Here is a 17,595-nt window from a genome sequence, read left to right as displayed (position 1 = left end):
TAAATAAATAAATAAATGACTCGCATATATAGCACAGGCTTTGAAAAATTCAGTAGGAACATAGTAAGAATAGAATAGAATCTCCTATCTTTAACAATGTGTAATAATGTAACTAATGTGATGTATATATGTGTTATACATGATCAAATTAGTTGCCAGCAGTAGTTTTTGCAAAATATTTAGAAAAACTTATCATAGTGTTTATGTCAAAGAAAAAAAAAAGATATTTCAACTATTAGAAACCTAGCCAGGTTACAGCCATGACCAGTCTAGTCAACCTGCAATCCTGGTCCTCAGGAGGCCAAAGCAGGAGGATTTTTGTGAGCTTGAGGCCAGTGGGTCACAGGTGACTTTGAGGCCAGTGGGTCACAGGTGACTTTGAGGCCAGCAGGTCACACAGTGAGTTCATCCTGGCCGATTTCACATAGCAAGACCCTGTCATCTCTAATCGAGTCATCTCTAATTTCCATATACTAAAATAAGAAATTCATAAAGAAAATAAATGCCCAATCATCTAAATAACAACCAAGTAAAATAATTAATACTACACTTATACTTCATGTAGATAATTAAATAGAACACAACATATCAAAGTATAGAATGACAACAAAGCTGCAACCACAGACAGATGCATGAGTGTAGAATTGACATATTTTTTGTTTAATAAGTCTCTTGGTTATAATGTTCTCATAACTTTCCATTGTTTAATATTAAGTCCTAAAAAATAAATAAAATAAAATATCAAGACTTATCTTCTCACCTCTTTACTTATATGGTACTCCATCTTCAGTAGGTAAATTGTCAATGGAGGAATGAACCTGGGCCCTAGAGTCTGTTTCACTGTCTTCTCCTGTCTTGACCCCCTGCTCCTACCTCCCTGCTCCCTGCATCTATGTGGCGCTAACCAGTTGACACCATGTTTAACTTCCTCAGACACACCTAAGTCCCTTACATCTACCAGTTTGTAAAAATGAGTGTCTCACTTGAACTCTCGGCCTCTCACGCTGTTTTACAGGGACATGCCATTTAACAGTTATGTCCCACATACCCTCTACCTCACATACGGTGGTCTACATAAGTTGGAAGAGCCCCATTTTTCTTTCCCTTTCAATCTACAGGTCTATAATTTCTATGGTCTCATAAGTTTATCACAGATTAAATGACATGTACATTTATACATGCATCCACATGCACATACATAAAGAAATGTAGGACACAGAAGATTTCTTTTTAGGATTCATTTATATATTATATATGCGTGTGTGTGTGTGTGTGTGTTCTTAAACTTTTTAATCTTATTTGAATTGACATAACTGGAAATAAAGCAAAGAGATTGTTTTTAATTTTTATCATTGTTTTAATTGACAAATAAACATCATTTTATGGTATATAACTTGATGCTTTGAATTATATTGTGGCCTATCTAAACCTAGCTAATCGGGCTTGGAATCTGCTCGGGGGCACAGCACCTGCCTGGCCACTGCAGGGTCCTTGATTCCTGATACAAAAAAAAAAAAAAAAAGAAAAGAAAACAAGCTAATCAATATATGCATTATCTGATATACCTAACCCATTTCAAGAGGTATTTTTCTTGTACTTCCTGTATTCAGTAAAATCATGAGTACACTATATTGTTGTCAAAAACATTAGGTGCCTGGACTCTCAGACATATATGTGAATTATAATTTGCATCATGTCTGATTTCCCAGTTCAAATGTGTTCACTTTTGCTAAATTCTTCACTTAATCTTATTAGTTATTCTCTTATTTCTGTGATGAATATGCTCATTAATAAATATTAATGTGCCTCTCAATTCAGAATTATTTGCAACAATAAGATTTTCAGTTTCCTATGAAGAAATTATGGATATTTGCTAGAATCAATTGTGGTACAAAAAGAAGAAAAGGTGTGTGGTCCCTATTTCTGTACAAGTTCTCACTGAGTTATACGCATGTACAGAAAGATGAATGTCTGCAACCAAAGTAATTTGTGTGATGTCTAAACCTAATAACATTCTTCTCCCATGCAGACGAGGGTCAAATGTGTCTCTTACATTGGACATGAGTAGTTTGGGGACTGTTGAGCCCTTCGTGTCTGTACCAACCCCCCGGGAGAAGGTTGCCATGGAGTACCTGCAGTCAGCTAGCAGAATTCTCACAAGGTCACAGCTGAGGGACGTTGTGGCGAGTTCACACTTACTCCAAAGTGAATTCATGGTGAGTCTATTTCTTATTCATTCCTCTCTGTTTGTAGACAATTAGAAAGTTAAGAGATATATATATGGAAATGAAAGTGCCAGGTCCAAACAGCATGTGGTAAACAAATGGTTTCAGTTCAAAAGGTAAAATACAGTGGGTCCAGGTCCATCCTATCTGTCAGCTGTGGCTACGCAGTCATGCTCCAGCGCTGTGGCCAGATTGAGGCAGAGTAGGGAAGGCCTGGCCAGGCAATACAGTGGCACAAAGCATCTGGGCAAGAAGAGAGCCAGCTCAGGATTTAAAAACAGCTTTGCTGGGCGAGTCGGATAGCTCAGCTGTCTAAAGCATCTGCTTAGGCAAGCTTAGGCAGGGTTTCAATCCCTAGTACCACATGCCGTGCCAGCCCTGCCCTCAGGGTAGGCTGAGCTGGCTTAAATAAATAAATAAATAAATAAATAAATAAATAGCTTTCCTGTTGCTGTTTGGGAAATTAGATTATTCAAGTAAGTGCAGCATCGAAATTAAGGTGAGAAGTGAAAACATCCAAACATCAGGAAAACCAAAGAGACCCACATCTTAATGTATCTCCAGGAGTATGGACTTGGTCTTGTGTCTTACAAAGATCACTGTATGCACAGTGTTGAGGACTCTAGAAGGAAGCATTTGGAAGGTCTGGAAATAATTCTGTTGAGCCTGGATGGGGGTTTATGCTAAGATAGCATCAGTGAAAGTGGAAAGAATCCATAACAATCTACAGAACGTAGGCTTGCCTGGGTGAAGCCACCAAAAGTATGGAGAAGTGGGTGACAGTACTCAGGTGGTTGCCTTGAGAGACAAGCACACAAACTGTGCTCTGGAATGAAATGAGAAGCACAGAAGGAAGAAGTATGGGCTGAATATGTTGACAAGGATAAATTTAGACTTACCGATACACTAAAATCGAGTAACTCAGGACTACATGTACCTATACTGGAGTCAGATCAGATCTTCAGTCTAATTGTTGATAAAAGGGAAAATTCACTTCACCGAACACCTTGACCCTTAAGTCAGCTATGTTTTCTAAGCCATATCAATCATGTAAAACAAATTGGTCACTCTAGAGTTGGTTGAGATGTGTCAAAACAAGATCATGTTGAGGAAGTCCAGAAAAGGGTTAAATCAATTGCTAGCCCTCATGGCTATTGAGTGTTCAAAGTAAAATATACGTGTGGAGTTTTGAAGTGAAGCTCTGTAGTATGTCATCTTTTTATAGGTGAAGAATAAAAGCATAATCAGTTGTCACACATGCTCAGCTACTGGGGATACTGAGGTGAAAAGGCTGCAAATTCAAAGGGCAGGCTAGGGGGCCAGGGATATAGCTCAGTGGCACAGGGTCTGCCTGGCAAGCATGAGGTCAATTTGCAAAACCAAAACAAAATCAAACAAATAGAAGAATAGACTAGGCAATTTAGTGAGACCCTCTTTGAAAATAAAGTGAACACTGGTGGGGCAGTAGCTGAGTACTCACTGTGCTCATTCCTGGTAGTTCAGTATTCGACCTGTTTACACAAATACTCACACTTCATAACTAAAGACCCACTTAAGTATTCTTTTCTAGAGCTGATAGTAGACCTTTGTGTGTACGATCAGCCTTTAACAAAGAAAGATGAAGTCTACATGGAGTACCCAGAAAGAAAATGCTAGATTACAGGTTACCAGTGTACGACAGGTAACAGGAGGCAAAATGGAAGAGAAGGAAAGGAGTAAAGATCCCACCTATTTTATGATTTTGCCAAAAGAGACTGACATGCTTGAAGTTATGAGACATGGAATGATTGGTTTGGCCAGATAGCTCAACAGACTAAAACACCTGCTTAGACAGGTGCAGGGACCAGGGTTCAATCCCTGGTGTGCTGTGCCAGCCTTGCCCCCAGAGCACGCAGAGACTGCAATTGAGGACTAGATGTGATGGCACATGCCTATAATCCCAGCGCTTGGGAGGCTGAAAACAGGAGGATCACTATGAGTCCGATTTGTGTAGTGAGACCCTGTAGACCCTATACTAAAAAAATATATTTAAAAAACCTCATGAACCATTAAATAAGTCTAGATGGGGCGGCCTAGCCCTAGCTCCGTTCTTTAAGTGGCTGCTTCCACAATGCTGGCAGCCTCAGTTTGCTGTAGTTCGATCCCCACAACACTCCAGCCATGCAAAAGTGCCATGAAGGCATTCAAGGAGCAAAAAAAAAAAAGTCCTAAATAAGTCTAGATGTTTAAAGAAAAAAACATGGAATAATCCAAACATGCTTTTTATTGAACATTGAACAAGTTCGGTTATTTTGGTAATCTGGAACAAAAAGTGAAAATATTTAATTGGAGCAAAGGTATTTTAAATGTATAAAATACAAGTTAACTTAATGATATTAAAAATATAAGCAGATCTTCTCCTATATCAAGTCTGAAATTCAGAACACAGCCTGACTTTTCTCAGTTTTCATATTGAAAACTAGAACAATTTGGGGTTTGTTTTGTTTTGTTTTGGTGGTACTTGGGATTCAACTCAGGACCTTGCACTTACCTGGCAATCACTTATTCTGAGCTATTGCCCAACCCAACAATTTGAATTAAGTTATAATTTACGTCTTTCATTTCAAGAAATAATTAGGATGCTGAGTTAAAGTTTTCCATTGGAGAAAGTGAATATAAAAAGTTATTTTATGTGATCAAATATTTAGTATTTAATAGTCATTAAATAGCATAGACCTTGTTACACTAACCTTATTTAATCAATCCTTTGGACAATTTTGTGTTAGAAAACGTACTTTGAAAACCAAATCCTATTTTTGCACATGATTTTAGGTCTAATTCTTTTACATAAACCTACTGTTACTTTATTTGTTCCCTCCCTAGACATTTGAGGCCTGTGATACGTATTCTGAATGATGAAAAAAAAAAAAAATTATTGTCCTAATAAGTAGGAAAGGAAAGTGTCTGGGCGTCCTTCACTAAATATTGCCTTTATAATCATGAATGAAATGCTCCAATTCTAAACTATTCCTTAATCTTAAAATTAGGTCATTATTCAAATCAACAAAAAACATTTACATTTACCAGTTTTGCCTAAAAAAATAAAGACTAATATTAAAAAATAATTCATTATAGTGAGATTTTTTTGTATTGAACTGTTGTAAAGATCTGAAAAACCTTGACTATTGTTTGTTCAAAGACTTTGAACTGCCCACGTAACTCCATCAATTATGTCACAAGTTTTTTTTTTTTTAAATCTAGGCAAGTGTTTTATTTCTCTTCAACCAGCACATATAAAATAATACTGTCTAACACAGCTGTTTCTTAGAAGTCAGCTTGAAAGGGCGCGACCAACCTGTTTATAAAAGGAAGGGTGTGGCTCAGCCAGAGGCGGTAGTCTGCTGTTTCCTAAAGGACTTTGAAGCCCAGTCAAGTACAGATCAAATAACCCCCTGTGAAGATTTTCTTTGTGTCAGCCTTGCGTGCGCTAATTCGATATCATTTATTTTTGTAGGAAATACCAATGAACTTTGTGGATCCCAAAGAAATTGACATTCCACGTCATGGAACAAAAAATCGCTATAAGACCATTTTGCCAAGTAAGTTTCTTTCTTTTTGCTTTTTTTATTTTAGGAAAGGGTCTACAGGGTGTTCAGGGTCTCACTACTAGATCAGACTTGTAGTGATCTGCCTGTTTACAGCCTCCCAAGAGCTGGGATTACAGGCGCGCACCACCACGCCCAGTCTCAATTACCATCTCAGTGTGCCTGGGGGCGGGGCCAGCACAGCAGGCGCGGGAAATTTCCCCCGGCCCCTGAGCGTGCTTGCAGGTGCTTTAATCCACCGAGCTATTTGGCCGACCCTAAGTATGTTTCTTGATTTCATAATATAGGCTGTACAGCACAAAACAAGCCTTCTCCCGTCACCTAACCTCACAGTAACTTCATGTTGCATTGCTCTTCTCCTAATGACCAACTCATGGTTCCAGCAAACATAACTCTAAAACTCTGGCATGCCACATGTTATGGCCAAGTGATTTTAATCATTAGTGTCAAACAATTAATAGGAGAAGGAGAGTCTTTTCCAAACTGGTGTTGAGACAACTTGATATTTGCAAGCATAGGAATAAAATGGAGTTGAACCCTGCCTCACACCATATACAGAAATTAACCCAACGTCAATCAGACACCTACATGTTGGTGGCTGAAATTATAAAACTTGAAAAGAAAAAAGTTGTGTTTTCATAATCCGGAATAACTCAGTGGTTCTTAGATTCAACACTAAAAATATGAGCCAGGGAGATGGCTCAGTAGAATAAGCGCTTCCCTGGCAAGTGCAAGGGCTTGAGTTCAATCCGTAGTTCCACCAAAAAATTAAATTAAATCAAATAAATAAATAAGCAAACATTCAGTGTCTCAAATTATATTTCCTAGAAAAGTAAAAAGACAACACAGAGAATGAGAGAAAATCACATAAAAAGATAACAGAACTTAAAAATAAGCAAAGGATTTGAATAGGCGCTTCTCTATAGAAGATTATTACTCACTAACATGTACAAGGTTGTTTAGCATCATTAGCCATCAGAGAAATCAAAACCACAATGAGATATTACTTCATAGCCATAAGATGACTATAAGAAAAATGATGGCCAATAAAGATATTAATGAAGATGCAGGAAAATTTAAAGCCTTTCTCCCCCCCCCTAACTTCTCTCCCTTCCTAAAATTTTCATCAAAAACATAAAAAACACTAAGTTTAGGGCATATATATCCTTCGTAATTATCATATATATACATATATATGCAAACTATCATTTAATTCATTTAATTTCAGAAGGACTTGGAAATTACTGGGGCTACTTCAGAGTCCAGCCTGCTCTATTTCCTGCCCAAGGCTGTCAGACAATGGCTTCCCAGCCCTGTGTCAGCCTTTCCATTCCCAGAGCTGGGCGGACTCCTCACCCAGGCACCTGTGCTGACAGCTGGTGTCACCCGTGATGGATTTTCTGTTGAAAACGCCTTTGTCCCAAACACCTCAGCCATTCCTGTTGCACAAAACGTATCTTAGGAAACAAAACCTGGAAAGCCACACCATTCTTTGAAAATTACCAGAAAAGACTCAAATGAATAACAAATTCAAAACATTACATAAATTGATGATTAGCAAATGATCAAGATTTTAACTATCATGGTTGTTTTTACTGTTTTAACCTATAACAAACTCCACTTAGCATTAAAAGCTTGCCACCTTGTAGAAAATGGTAAAGCTATGAAATTTGAGGATGTTTTCCAGCAGGTATATGGATAACCAAGAACTAATTAATGATAGCTATTTCTTTCAAGACAATGTCATTGTGACTCCAAACCCTCTAAAAGGAACATGAAAATGATGAAGTCAAATGAATTTAAAATTATTTTGCAATATAAAAAATATTAATTATAAAAATATGTTTGCAACTCAAGTCACAAAATCAATGAAGAAAATAATTATATATTAAGAAGACGTTATTTAGCACACACTAAAGTATAACAATAAATGTTATATGTATTTCACATAGTCAACATATTTATATAAATATAAAATAATATATACAAAGTTAAAGAACATTATTTATTCTGGCAATTATTTCATACTCAAAGATGTACTATTATGGTAATGTTTTCTACTTAAATCATGTTTTTATCTTATAATACTAAATATCCAAACGAATGAGCCACTGGTTAAGGCAACAAGTTGTGTTAGATTTTGTTTCCTATAGATATTAGAATTAGACTTCATTTTCTACTCTGACAAAAGACATTTTTAATTGCTGTTAGCTGTTCAATCTTCTTTTGCCACCTTTTTTCACCCCTAGAAACAATAATAATAATAACACTATCCTACAAGGCCATGGGAAAAATTAAATGATAGTATATGTAAGATGATTAGCAACCTTCTAATGGTTCCTTCTCTTCCTAAATACTAATGGATCATCAGCCAACATTAATCTTAAGATAAGTTACAGAAAATACTCTTGTATTTAGAGAAGAGTTGGCAGTTTCCAAGGTGCAGCATGAAAGAGCCCTACTTCCTCTTACAATTTCTATGTGACTCCAAGGAGTTTTCATACAATCACCACCTTGAATTGTCAGAGTCATCGCTCTATAACTACGGAGTGTTGTGTGGTGACAGGCGAGGTGGTGCACTCCTGTGATCCCTGTAGTGGGGAGGCTGAGACAGGAGGATCACCATGAGTCTGAGCTGCATAACGAGACCCTGTACTAAATGAATACATTTTTTAAAAATCCTATGGAGATGTTCCGAATTTTCAATATGATAACTGTTAGCCACATGGGACAATTGAGCACTTGAAAAACAGTTAATGAACCTGAGAAACTGTTTTCTTTATGTATATATTTATTTTATTTACCCATTTAAAATTTTATTTTACACAATTAAATTTAATTACTGTAGCTGCATACAGCTAGCAGCTATCATATGGACTATGAGCTACTCAGGCCTGAGTCTTCTCTCTCTAATCACCTTGAAGATATAATTAACTTTTTTCTTAAAAAAAATTATGTATTTGGAACAGGGTCTTGCTATGCAGCTCAGGCTCATAGTGATCCTCCTGCTTTCAGCCTCCCCAGCGCTGGGATTACAGGTATGCGTCACCAAGCCATCTTAGTGGCTGGCTCAGTGAGCCCAAGGTGGGGCTGGCATACCATGTGGTGCCAGGGATCGAACCCCAGTCCCTGCATTTGCCTAAGCAGGTACTCAGTTAGCTGAGCTATCTTGCCGGCCCTTAAAGATATAGATAATCCTCTACTATTCTCCTATTTTCTACTTAGCTTGAATTAAGCTACGAAAATTGTCTTATTTTCTTCCTAGAGGAAAAAAAATCTTAAGAATTTTGAGAGAATAGTCTTTGATAAAAATCTGATAAGATGTCACTCAAAATATCAGGATCTCATTTTCTAAATGGAGAATTTAAGATCATAGTAGATATTTTAGGGAGACCAGGATGGAGAAATTTTATAAATGCAGGTTTGATAGAACAAACAAATACAGCTTTGGTAGAATAATCTATACTTATGCCCAGTCATGTTAAGTGGGGAAAAGAAAAAGGAAGGAATAAAGAAATCAGGAGAGAGAAATTTAAGGAAAATAGGTAAGGAAGAAGGGAGAAAGAAAAAGGAAAGGAGGAAAGAAGGAAAGAAAAGAAGAAAAAGAGAAATAGAAGAAAAGAATAAAAAGGGTAGATAAAAAATGACCAGTATTTAAATAATATTCATAATTATTATTGAAACTGCCCAGATATATCATGCCATATCAACATATAAATCAGAAACATTTTCTCAGAAAAAATTATCATACAAATTTGACTAATACATAGATTTAAAATGCTTAACATTAATAAAAATTTAACAGTAGTGATAAAAAATAATGATGATTATAAAGTTTTAGTAGTCCCAGCCAATGTGTTAAAAGGCTTTGATTGCAAATCTACACTATCCCCTACTCAGTCATGTGTTGTATTCTTGCTTTTTAAAAATGGAAGCTGCTAAGTACTTGAAAATTACTATAAATTACTTCTACTGTAAATTTAGTTCAGCATGACAGGGAAATTTCATAAATGTAGATTTTATAGCAGTTGATAGCATTCCCAGTAAATCATATAGAACACAGCATTATAAAAACTGAAGGAAAATAAATAATTAAACAAACAAACTGAAGGAATGGGGTCGGGGAGATGGCTCAGTGGAATAAGTGCTTCCCTGGCAAGTACAGGGGCCTGAGTTCAATCCCCGGTTCTGCCAAAAAATAAAAATAAATAAAAGATAAAATGTAATAAACTGAAGGAAGTGTGATTTTTCTCAAGCCTAAATAGTTTAGGTATTTTGTAGAAATTTCTAGTAATCAATGGATAGTAAAGAAATAGAAGTGTTCTTGTCTCTTGCTAAGAAAAAAATAGTCAAAAGCAGTGTTTCTGACAGAAATTAATTTTAGCATTAAGCAATCTACAAACCACAGGGCAAGTAGAAATGCTATAGGATACAAAAGTGAATTAAATGACAGCCCTTGGCCTCCAGGGTCTTGCCGCAATCCGTTGAGTGCACACAGAAGTGTGAGTACTTCCCATGCCAGATTTATACTGACATAAAACTCGAGGAATCCAGACAGAGAAGAGAGTGCCTAATAGTGCTCAGGAGGGCCAGAAGGGCCTTCAGAAGCATGTGCTTCCTGTGTGAAGCCCTGAAGAGTGAAGATTTCACCATGGAGAGAAGGCAAAGAACATAATATGTGCGGCTGCCTAGGAACTAGAAAAGAATGAATACTGAGAGATGGCCCTAGATCCATGGGACTACATCAGATGGTACACATGGGAAAGTGGTTACTGATTAGGCTTTGGGGGAAAACAACTAAAGAGATGCTATGGGCTGGAGAGATAGCTTGGCAGTCTAAGGCCCTGTCTGGCAAGCGCAAGGTCCTGAGTTCGATCACCGGTACCACAAGAGCTTCTACCCTTTACTAAGTTAGGAAGGGCCTGGTATTTCATCCTCTAGGTCTGTACTGTCCAGAAAAACAACCACTAGCTACAGATGACTATACAAATTTAAATTAAAATTAAAGCTTTGATTTCTCCATGCATGGTAGCTATGTGGCAATGTCCAATAGCCCCATGCGGTCAGCGATTGCTACAGATAGCTTCTTCCATACAGTGAAAAGGATTTGGAGTGGACCATGTTTTTGTGGTAGAAGGAAAAGAAATTAGTACTGCTGGCAACTTGGGGCTACCCTGATTGATCCAATCACTGTTAAGTGATCCAAAAGCAATGCTATTTAGCCTGCAGCTTAACTGCAAGCCAAAAGGGATACCTTTTATTATATCGCTAATAAATTTTGCTCTGAATTTTTATACTTAGTGGACATTTTTATACTTTCTGACATTAAGAAAGCCTGAATCTAACTTGCAAATATGCACAAAACCTAAATGTGTAGACTATCCTACTCTACTTGTCTCCCTGAGCAAAACTGATTTGGGATAGTACTATTCCTTTGTGAAACATTTTTCTCCCAAAAGAAATTTTAAAATGTAGAAATACAACCAAAGTCACACTGAAATACATTGGAAATGTATCTCCTCAGGTGGGTGTGGCAGCCTTGCCACATTATGCAGCCAGATTCCACTGGCTGGCTATTTCCCCATCCCAAGGCATTGCTTGTCCAAAATGCTGAGCACTGCAACCACATCCCAAGTGGCAGGAGGAGGTAAGAAGAGGTAGAAGGAAGGCCTTACCCCTCGACCTGCTTCCGTGACCTGACAGTTATACATGTCACTGCCTCCTGCATTTTGCATGTGAGAATCTGGCCACTTGACTGCGACTAAATGCAATGGATAGGGAAGAAAGAAAGCCTTGTGCTGTATAGCCTACCGAGTTCCCACTGAGAGCCTGAGATGTTACTAAAAAAGGTGTGTGTGTGTATTATTTGGACAATGTCTTTATAAAAAGTGACTGCAACATTATGCAAACAAAAAAAACCATTAAGCAAATAAAATTAGGCAGTGGAGATGGTCTGCGCAAGTGATGATCAACACAGAATCTTGTTGTGACTTCTGGAGATCTGGGGGAAATCAAGAGCTTTTGAGAAATGAGCACCAGCTTCCATCCCCATCAGTACTACACTATGAAGGATCCAGGTGATAAGGCCAACCTAGTGCATGTTCCTGAGTCCCCATCCTCTGCTCTAAAAGGTTACATTTCTTCAGGACTGTTTTCCATACCACATCTCTTCAGGAGAAATTCCAGTGAGTGCATAAGGCCCATGTCCCAAGAGAGCTCCGTGCTGCTGAGCCAACTAGCAGAGCTTTCTGTCATGGTCCAGTTATGCCCTGACTCAGATGGTCCTTAGCTGTTCCTCTATTATCTCTGGAATCATCTTGCTTCTTTGAATATAGCCAAAAGAACACACCAGGAGCTTTACCAAAGTTTTTGGGATGAAACAGAATGAGGGCCTAACTCTATGAACAGGATCTTTGTGTGCTACTCTGGGGAACTTTTAATGATTTCTTGAATTTATTAACATATTCTAGATTATTTTTGCTTCATTTGGTATGATCAAATTCTTGAGATAGATACTTGACTTGTGCCTTCAAAGATTAGATAAAATCTTGGTCTTCACACATCAAATGTGTAGTTTCAGGCAGAAGGAGACTTTCTCCTGCCAAAACCAAAGCCCAATCTCAGGGGATATAGCTCAGTGCCTGCCTGGCAAGTACGAGGTCTTAAATTAAGGTATAATAGATAATGAGAAAAGGGAATGAACTTACTCAAAAGGAAAGAGACTAAGTTGAGGAGAAGGACAGGAGAGGGAGTGGTACAAAGCGATTTATCTATGTATGTAAGCAAGATGGTTTGGACAACTGTACTGTGCATTTCTGCTGGTCTAAGTGAAGAAGCAGCTAATGCTTTAATTTGTTTCATCTCTTTTTTTTCAATTGTTTGTACTTTTTCTCTTCTAAATTTCTTAAGCATTTCTCTTTTTCTTCTTCCAATTTTACATGCATGTATCTGTTAATATGAATAACTGGTTGGAAAACAACACTAAGTATTACAACAAATACTATGAAATTCCTATTACTTTGTTAAGTGAAATTCTGTATCACTTGTAATTTTTTCTGCTTTAATTCTAATTTGTACTCTCTTTAAAAAATAATAAATGAATCAATAAATAAATTCCTGGTTCCACAAAATAAAGACAAAAACAAATCCAGATCAAATTAGCTTTATCAACCCTAATGTTAGTTCTATTATTATTAATATATGCATATGAGTTATGTGTATCATATACATCTTCAATATCCTCTTAACCAGGCAAATTTTTGCTACATGTATTCAACATAATCTCTGATGATATCCTGTATAGCTCTAACATTAATAATATAAAGTCAAGTCTTTGCTTCCCTTCTTATGAGCTGCATGATTTTGAGTGAGTTATTTAACCTTTCTATGTCTCTATTATATAATCTAGATTTTAAAAACATTGAGTATCCACTTTATAGAACTGTGTAAGTGACGAAATGCACAGAAAACTGCTAGCTACTCTATTTCTGACATATATTAAACACATAATGAGTGGGAAAACCCATATTTTCGTGGGCTGATTAATCTTTATCTAAAACTAATTACAGCTTTTATTATCTTTAATAACAATTATATGTAAAACTAATTTTAAAATACGTTGGCATTACAGAGATTTATTACATTTTAAATTATCTCTAATTCTCCAGGCTAGGGATATAGCTTAGCAGCTTATGCATCTGCCTGGTAAGCACAAGGTCCTGAGTTCAATTCCCAGTACTGGAAAAAGAAATCTCATTCTCTCTCTCTCTCTTTTTTTCTGGAACCAGGGATTGAACTCAGGCCCTTGCTCTTGCCAGGAAAGCACTTATTCTGCTGAGCCATCTCCCCAGCCCCACCATTCTCCCTCACACATATGCTATGAAGTTTTCTTGCTCAAACACTTCTCACCCACCTCCTCTATGCCATTCTTAGCTTGACCTGCAAATATAAGATCGTGTCTTTTTGTCTTGTAATACAGGAGGAACTCCTTGACTGTGTTGCTGTGCAGCACAGGCACAGGTGAAGAAAGGGTACTTCTTTGTGACATCCCAGGGTTTAATACCATTTTCTGAGAAAAGCCACTGAAATGCATAAAATTTGCAGCTGTTTAAGGAAAACCCCATGCAACCATTGAGATGCGACCACTGAGATTTGCATTGTAAATGTGAGCTTCCATGGCTATCTTAGCATTAGAGGAACAGGATAGCATATAGCAAAGTAATTCTATTACTCAATACCTGGCTATGTGCTCTCAGACAAATCATTTAACATTTAACCTTTCTGTCTCCATTTCTTATCTGAAAAGAAAGAACACTGGAGAAAGAATATTCCTATTATTTTAGGTACCTTTGTTAGACTTACAAAGATCAAATAGTATTAACGTTTGTAAGCATTGAGAATGGACTCTGTGCTATCTAGTAGGCATTAATGCATGTTTTTTGTTTATTTTATGAAGAGACTGACAACTCACTGAAATAAATGGGGTTCATGTTTGCAACCTCTCTTTCCCTGGCCCCACCTGGACAATAGGAAAAGGCCAGTGACACCAATTCCAAATGCAAAGTAAAAGAGAATGGACATAAAAGTGAGACAGGGTCAAGGATCAGAATTCCATAAAATGGCACAGAGTGTAAATTTATCTCAGCCGATTGTCAAGGCTTATGTGAGGAAACAAACCAAGATGGAATTCAAGTGTTCCTCAATCAACACAGACGGATCGAGAGACGCCAACACACATGACCAAAGACAGATATCAGCACAGGCCTGACAAGCAGCGCATAAGTGAAATGTGTGTTGCTGGTCCCTGAGGAATTATAAAAGAGTAAATCTCTTTAATATGCCTTTCCTGTCTCTTTATTAGATCCACTCAGCAGAGTATGTTTACAACCAAAAAATGTAACTGATTCGTTGAGCACCTACATCAACGCTAATTATATCCGGGTGAGTAAATAAATACAAATTTCTTTCTAGTGAATATATAGACTTTTGGAATTGTTCATTTTATTATTTTATTTTGCCCTTAGTGTAGATTAAGTTGGTTTTAACTATATTACCAGTGAGTTCTATTTGTTAAAAGTCATGTCAAAATTGGTGGTGGACCCTGATAATGCCCTGTGGGTCTCTGATAATGGTCCCTACACAGGCACTCTGGTGAGAGCTGGGTGCTGTCTGATACCAGGCTGGACCCCCTGGGAAAACACCCATATGTGTCGTAGAGCTAGAGTCAGTGAAGCAACCACGACCTTTGTTTCTTTTAATCTAACATAGTTCTTTCATTCTGAAGCTCTTTCACCTAATTTATCACTGTAAGTCCTGAATGTAAATCAACAATTTTGTCTCCTCACTACAACCAGGGCTATGGCGGCAAGGAGAAAGCATTCATCGCCACACAGGGCCCCATGATCAACACCGTGAATGACTTCTGGCAGATGGTTTGGCAAGAAGACAGCCCCGTCATTGTTATGATCACAAAACTCAAAGAAAAAAATGAGGTATGATGGCAAAAGCTCAGGAAGTTATCATGTTCTGTTACTCCTGAAGAGATTTTTGGTAAGAAAAATCATCATGAACTTTAAAAGGTTTGTTTAAAATGGAAACTTTGAGACATTTAAGGGCTAGTTCCCTTTATACTTTTAACAAATGACAACTGATATCATGTATCAGTTGTAACTTTGCTTCAGACAGTCAATATAAGTGACATGGTAACTTTGCTTCAGACAGTCAATATAAGTGACATATGCATATTTCATTTGTACTCAAATATCTCAATAAGGATATGAGGAGCCATGAATTACAAATAAGTATATAACAATTATAAAATATTTCCCTAAATTGTAAAGAGGGAAACAAAAAATTATACATATCCCAAGTCATTTTTTATATAACACATACATTCTGGTGGTTGGAAATATATTAATAAATAAAATATGCTAAAACCCAAAGCATGGTAGATTTTAATGGGAGGGGCTGGCCAGATAGCTCAGTGGATAAAGTGCCTGCTTGTGCAGACACAGGGACCGGGGTTTGATCCCCAGTATGCAGTGCTGGCCCCGCCCCCAGGGCGCACTGAGATGGCGACTGAGACTGGGCATGGTGGCACACGCCTGTCATCCCAGTGCTTGGGAAGTTGAAAACAGAAGGATCACTACGAGTCTGATCTGTGTAGTGAGATCCTGTAGACCCTGTACTAAATACATTTTTTTAAAAAAGTTCTTAATGGGGGAGAAAAACAAAAGCTGTGATAAACATAATAAATTCATAAATAAATGTAATATATTAGAAGAGATAAGTACTATTTTTAAAAATCAGAGCAGGTTAAGGGGGTAAACCAGAACTGAGCAGGAGGCAGAGATGGGTAGAAAGAGCAGACCACAGTGAGGAATGGGAGCACAAGGTGAACACACTTTTAAAAGTGAGTTTGGAAGAAAGATTTGAAGGAAGTGACAAAAAAGCAACTGTTCTCTCTTAATAGTAAAAAATAAATTTAAAAAAAGATAAAATTAGATTCTATTTCCAGACTTTTCTAAGAGTTTAGTTTGCAGTGTCACTTATTTCACATTTTGCATTATAAAAATAAAATTGAAGGACTCCTAAAGAGTGTTCTTTTAGATGTTTCTTATATTTTAGGTTATCTCATTGGGATCATTTACCACCTGATTTCGGTCAACACTTGATTTGCTTGTCCTCTTGCCAGAGTCATTACACCGGGCTTCATCATGACAGTAACACTTTAGGAATATGGCGATTTCTCTTAAGCTCTTTTGGTGGCTTACGCCTCTTAATTATAGTGTAATCCTGTTGCTAATTGGGAGACTCTAGGCTTAAAAACCATGACTTACAAAGTTTTTTAAAGTTTGATATTTTCCTTTGTTTGTATTACAATAGATAAAGCATTTTTCATGAATTTTACCTTGGGGAAAGAGTATATTTTGGTAATAAATGAAGTTATGTACTAAATTAACTGTGTGTGTGGCTTGCCAATGAACAAATTTCTATGAGCCTGATTTGGAAGCATGAGGTGTTATAATGAGTACAATCCTTAATATTCTCACGTGTTTTGCACACATCAGTCCAACAGCATATTAAGTCACTGACAGTTCCTGCAGAGTTGTTCAAAATACATGATATTTTAGCTTTGTAACAAAAAAGTGCTCAATGTTCAAAAATCATATTCACTATGTGTGCACTTCCATGTATGCACATTTATAATATTTATGTAATGTGGTTGATTACATAACATGGAAATACTTCCACTGCAAACCAGTGACACTGGGTAAAATTGGAAATAGCATGTATTGCAAAGTCCAGAAAAACTAAAGGAAATTCTAAGGGTCAAAATTTAATTAAAAGGTATAAAATAGAGAATTAAAGGTTCCTGGTGTTTTAATTGCATATAAGAATGAGAGCCAAATCTTAGGATTCAAGGAGTTGTAACTGCAACCTTACATAAAATGGGCACCTGCCAACATTATGGATTTAGTAAAAACTGAAAGACAAAACTAAATTTGCCTTCCAAATTAGGGCCACAACAGAAAAATTATTTGTTTAAATATGGGCTTTTGGTGTGATAAAACAGCTCTCTTGAATATATAAAACTGAGAAACCTCAGAATATTAAAACCAGATTATGTCAGGTGGCATAATTAATATCAAAAGTAGTAACACCTTGGTAGCACTTTGTGTACTTTATAGGAACAAAGCAAAAAGTCCTGGGACACATAAAAAATGCTACATATGCCTCACAGAGTTTATCCCCAAAAACTCAAATATAAGTTCATAAATCAAAAT

General features: G+C 37.0%; 1 protein-coding gene across 4 annotated transcripts in view; it reads left to right on the top strand.

Annotated features, from left to right (window-relative positions):
• The window catches only part of Ptprr (protein tyrosine phosphatase, receptor type R), a 299,949-nt gene that overhangs the window by 234,414 nt on the left and 47,940 nt on the right, over positions 1-17,595 (top strand). For all 4 annotated transcript variants that reach the window (XM_004632168.2, XM_023716324.1, XM_023716323.1 and 1 more), the window contains 4 exons: positions 2,030-2,216; positions 5,719-5,803; positions 14,670-14,749; positions 15,163-15,300. In XM_004632168.2, the coding sequence (XP_004632225.1) occupies positions 2,030-2,216; positions 5,719-5,803; positions 14,670-14,749; positions 15,163-15,300 (490 nt within the window). The remainder of the gene's footprint in view (positions 1-2,029; positions 2,217-5,718; positions 5,804-14,669; positions 14,750-15,162; positions 15,301-17,595) is intronic.

The sequence above is a fragment of the Octodon degus genome, unplaced genomic scaffold (assembly GCF_000260255.1).
Source record: "Octodon degus isolate 3935 unplaced genomic scaffold, OctDeg1.0 scaffold00047, whole genome shotgun sequence".
NCBI lineage: Eukaryota > Metazoa > Chordata > Mammalia > Rodentia > Octodontidae > Octodon > Octodon degus.
Note: the sequence above shows the minus strand (reverse complement) of the source record. Positions and strands in the feature narration are given on the sequence as shown.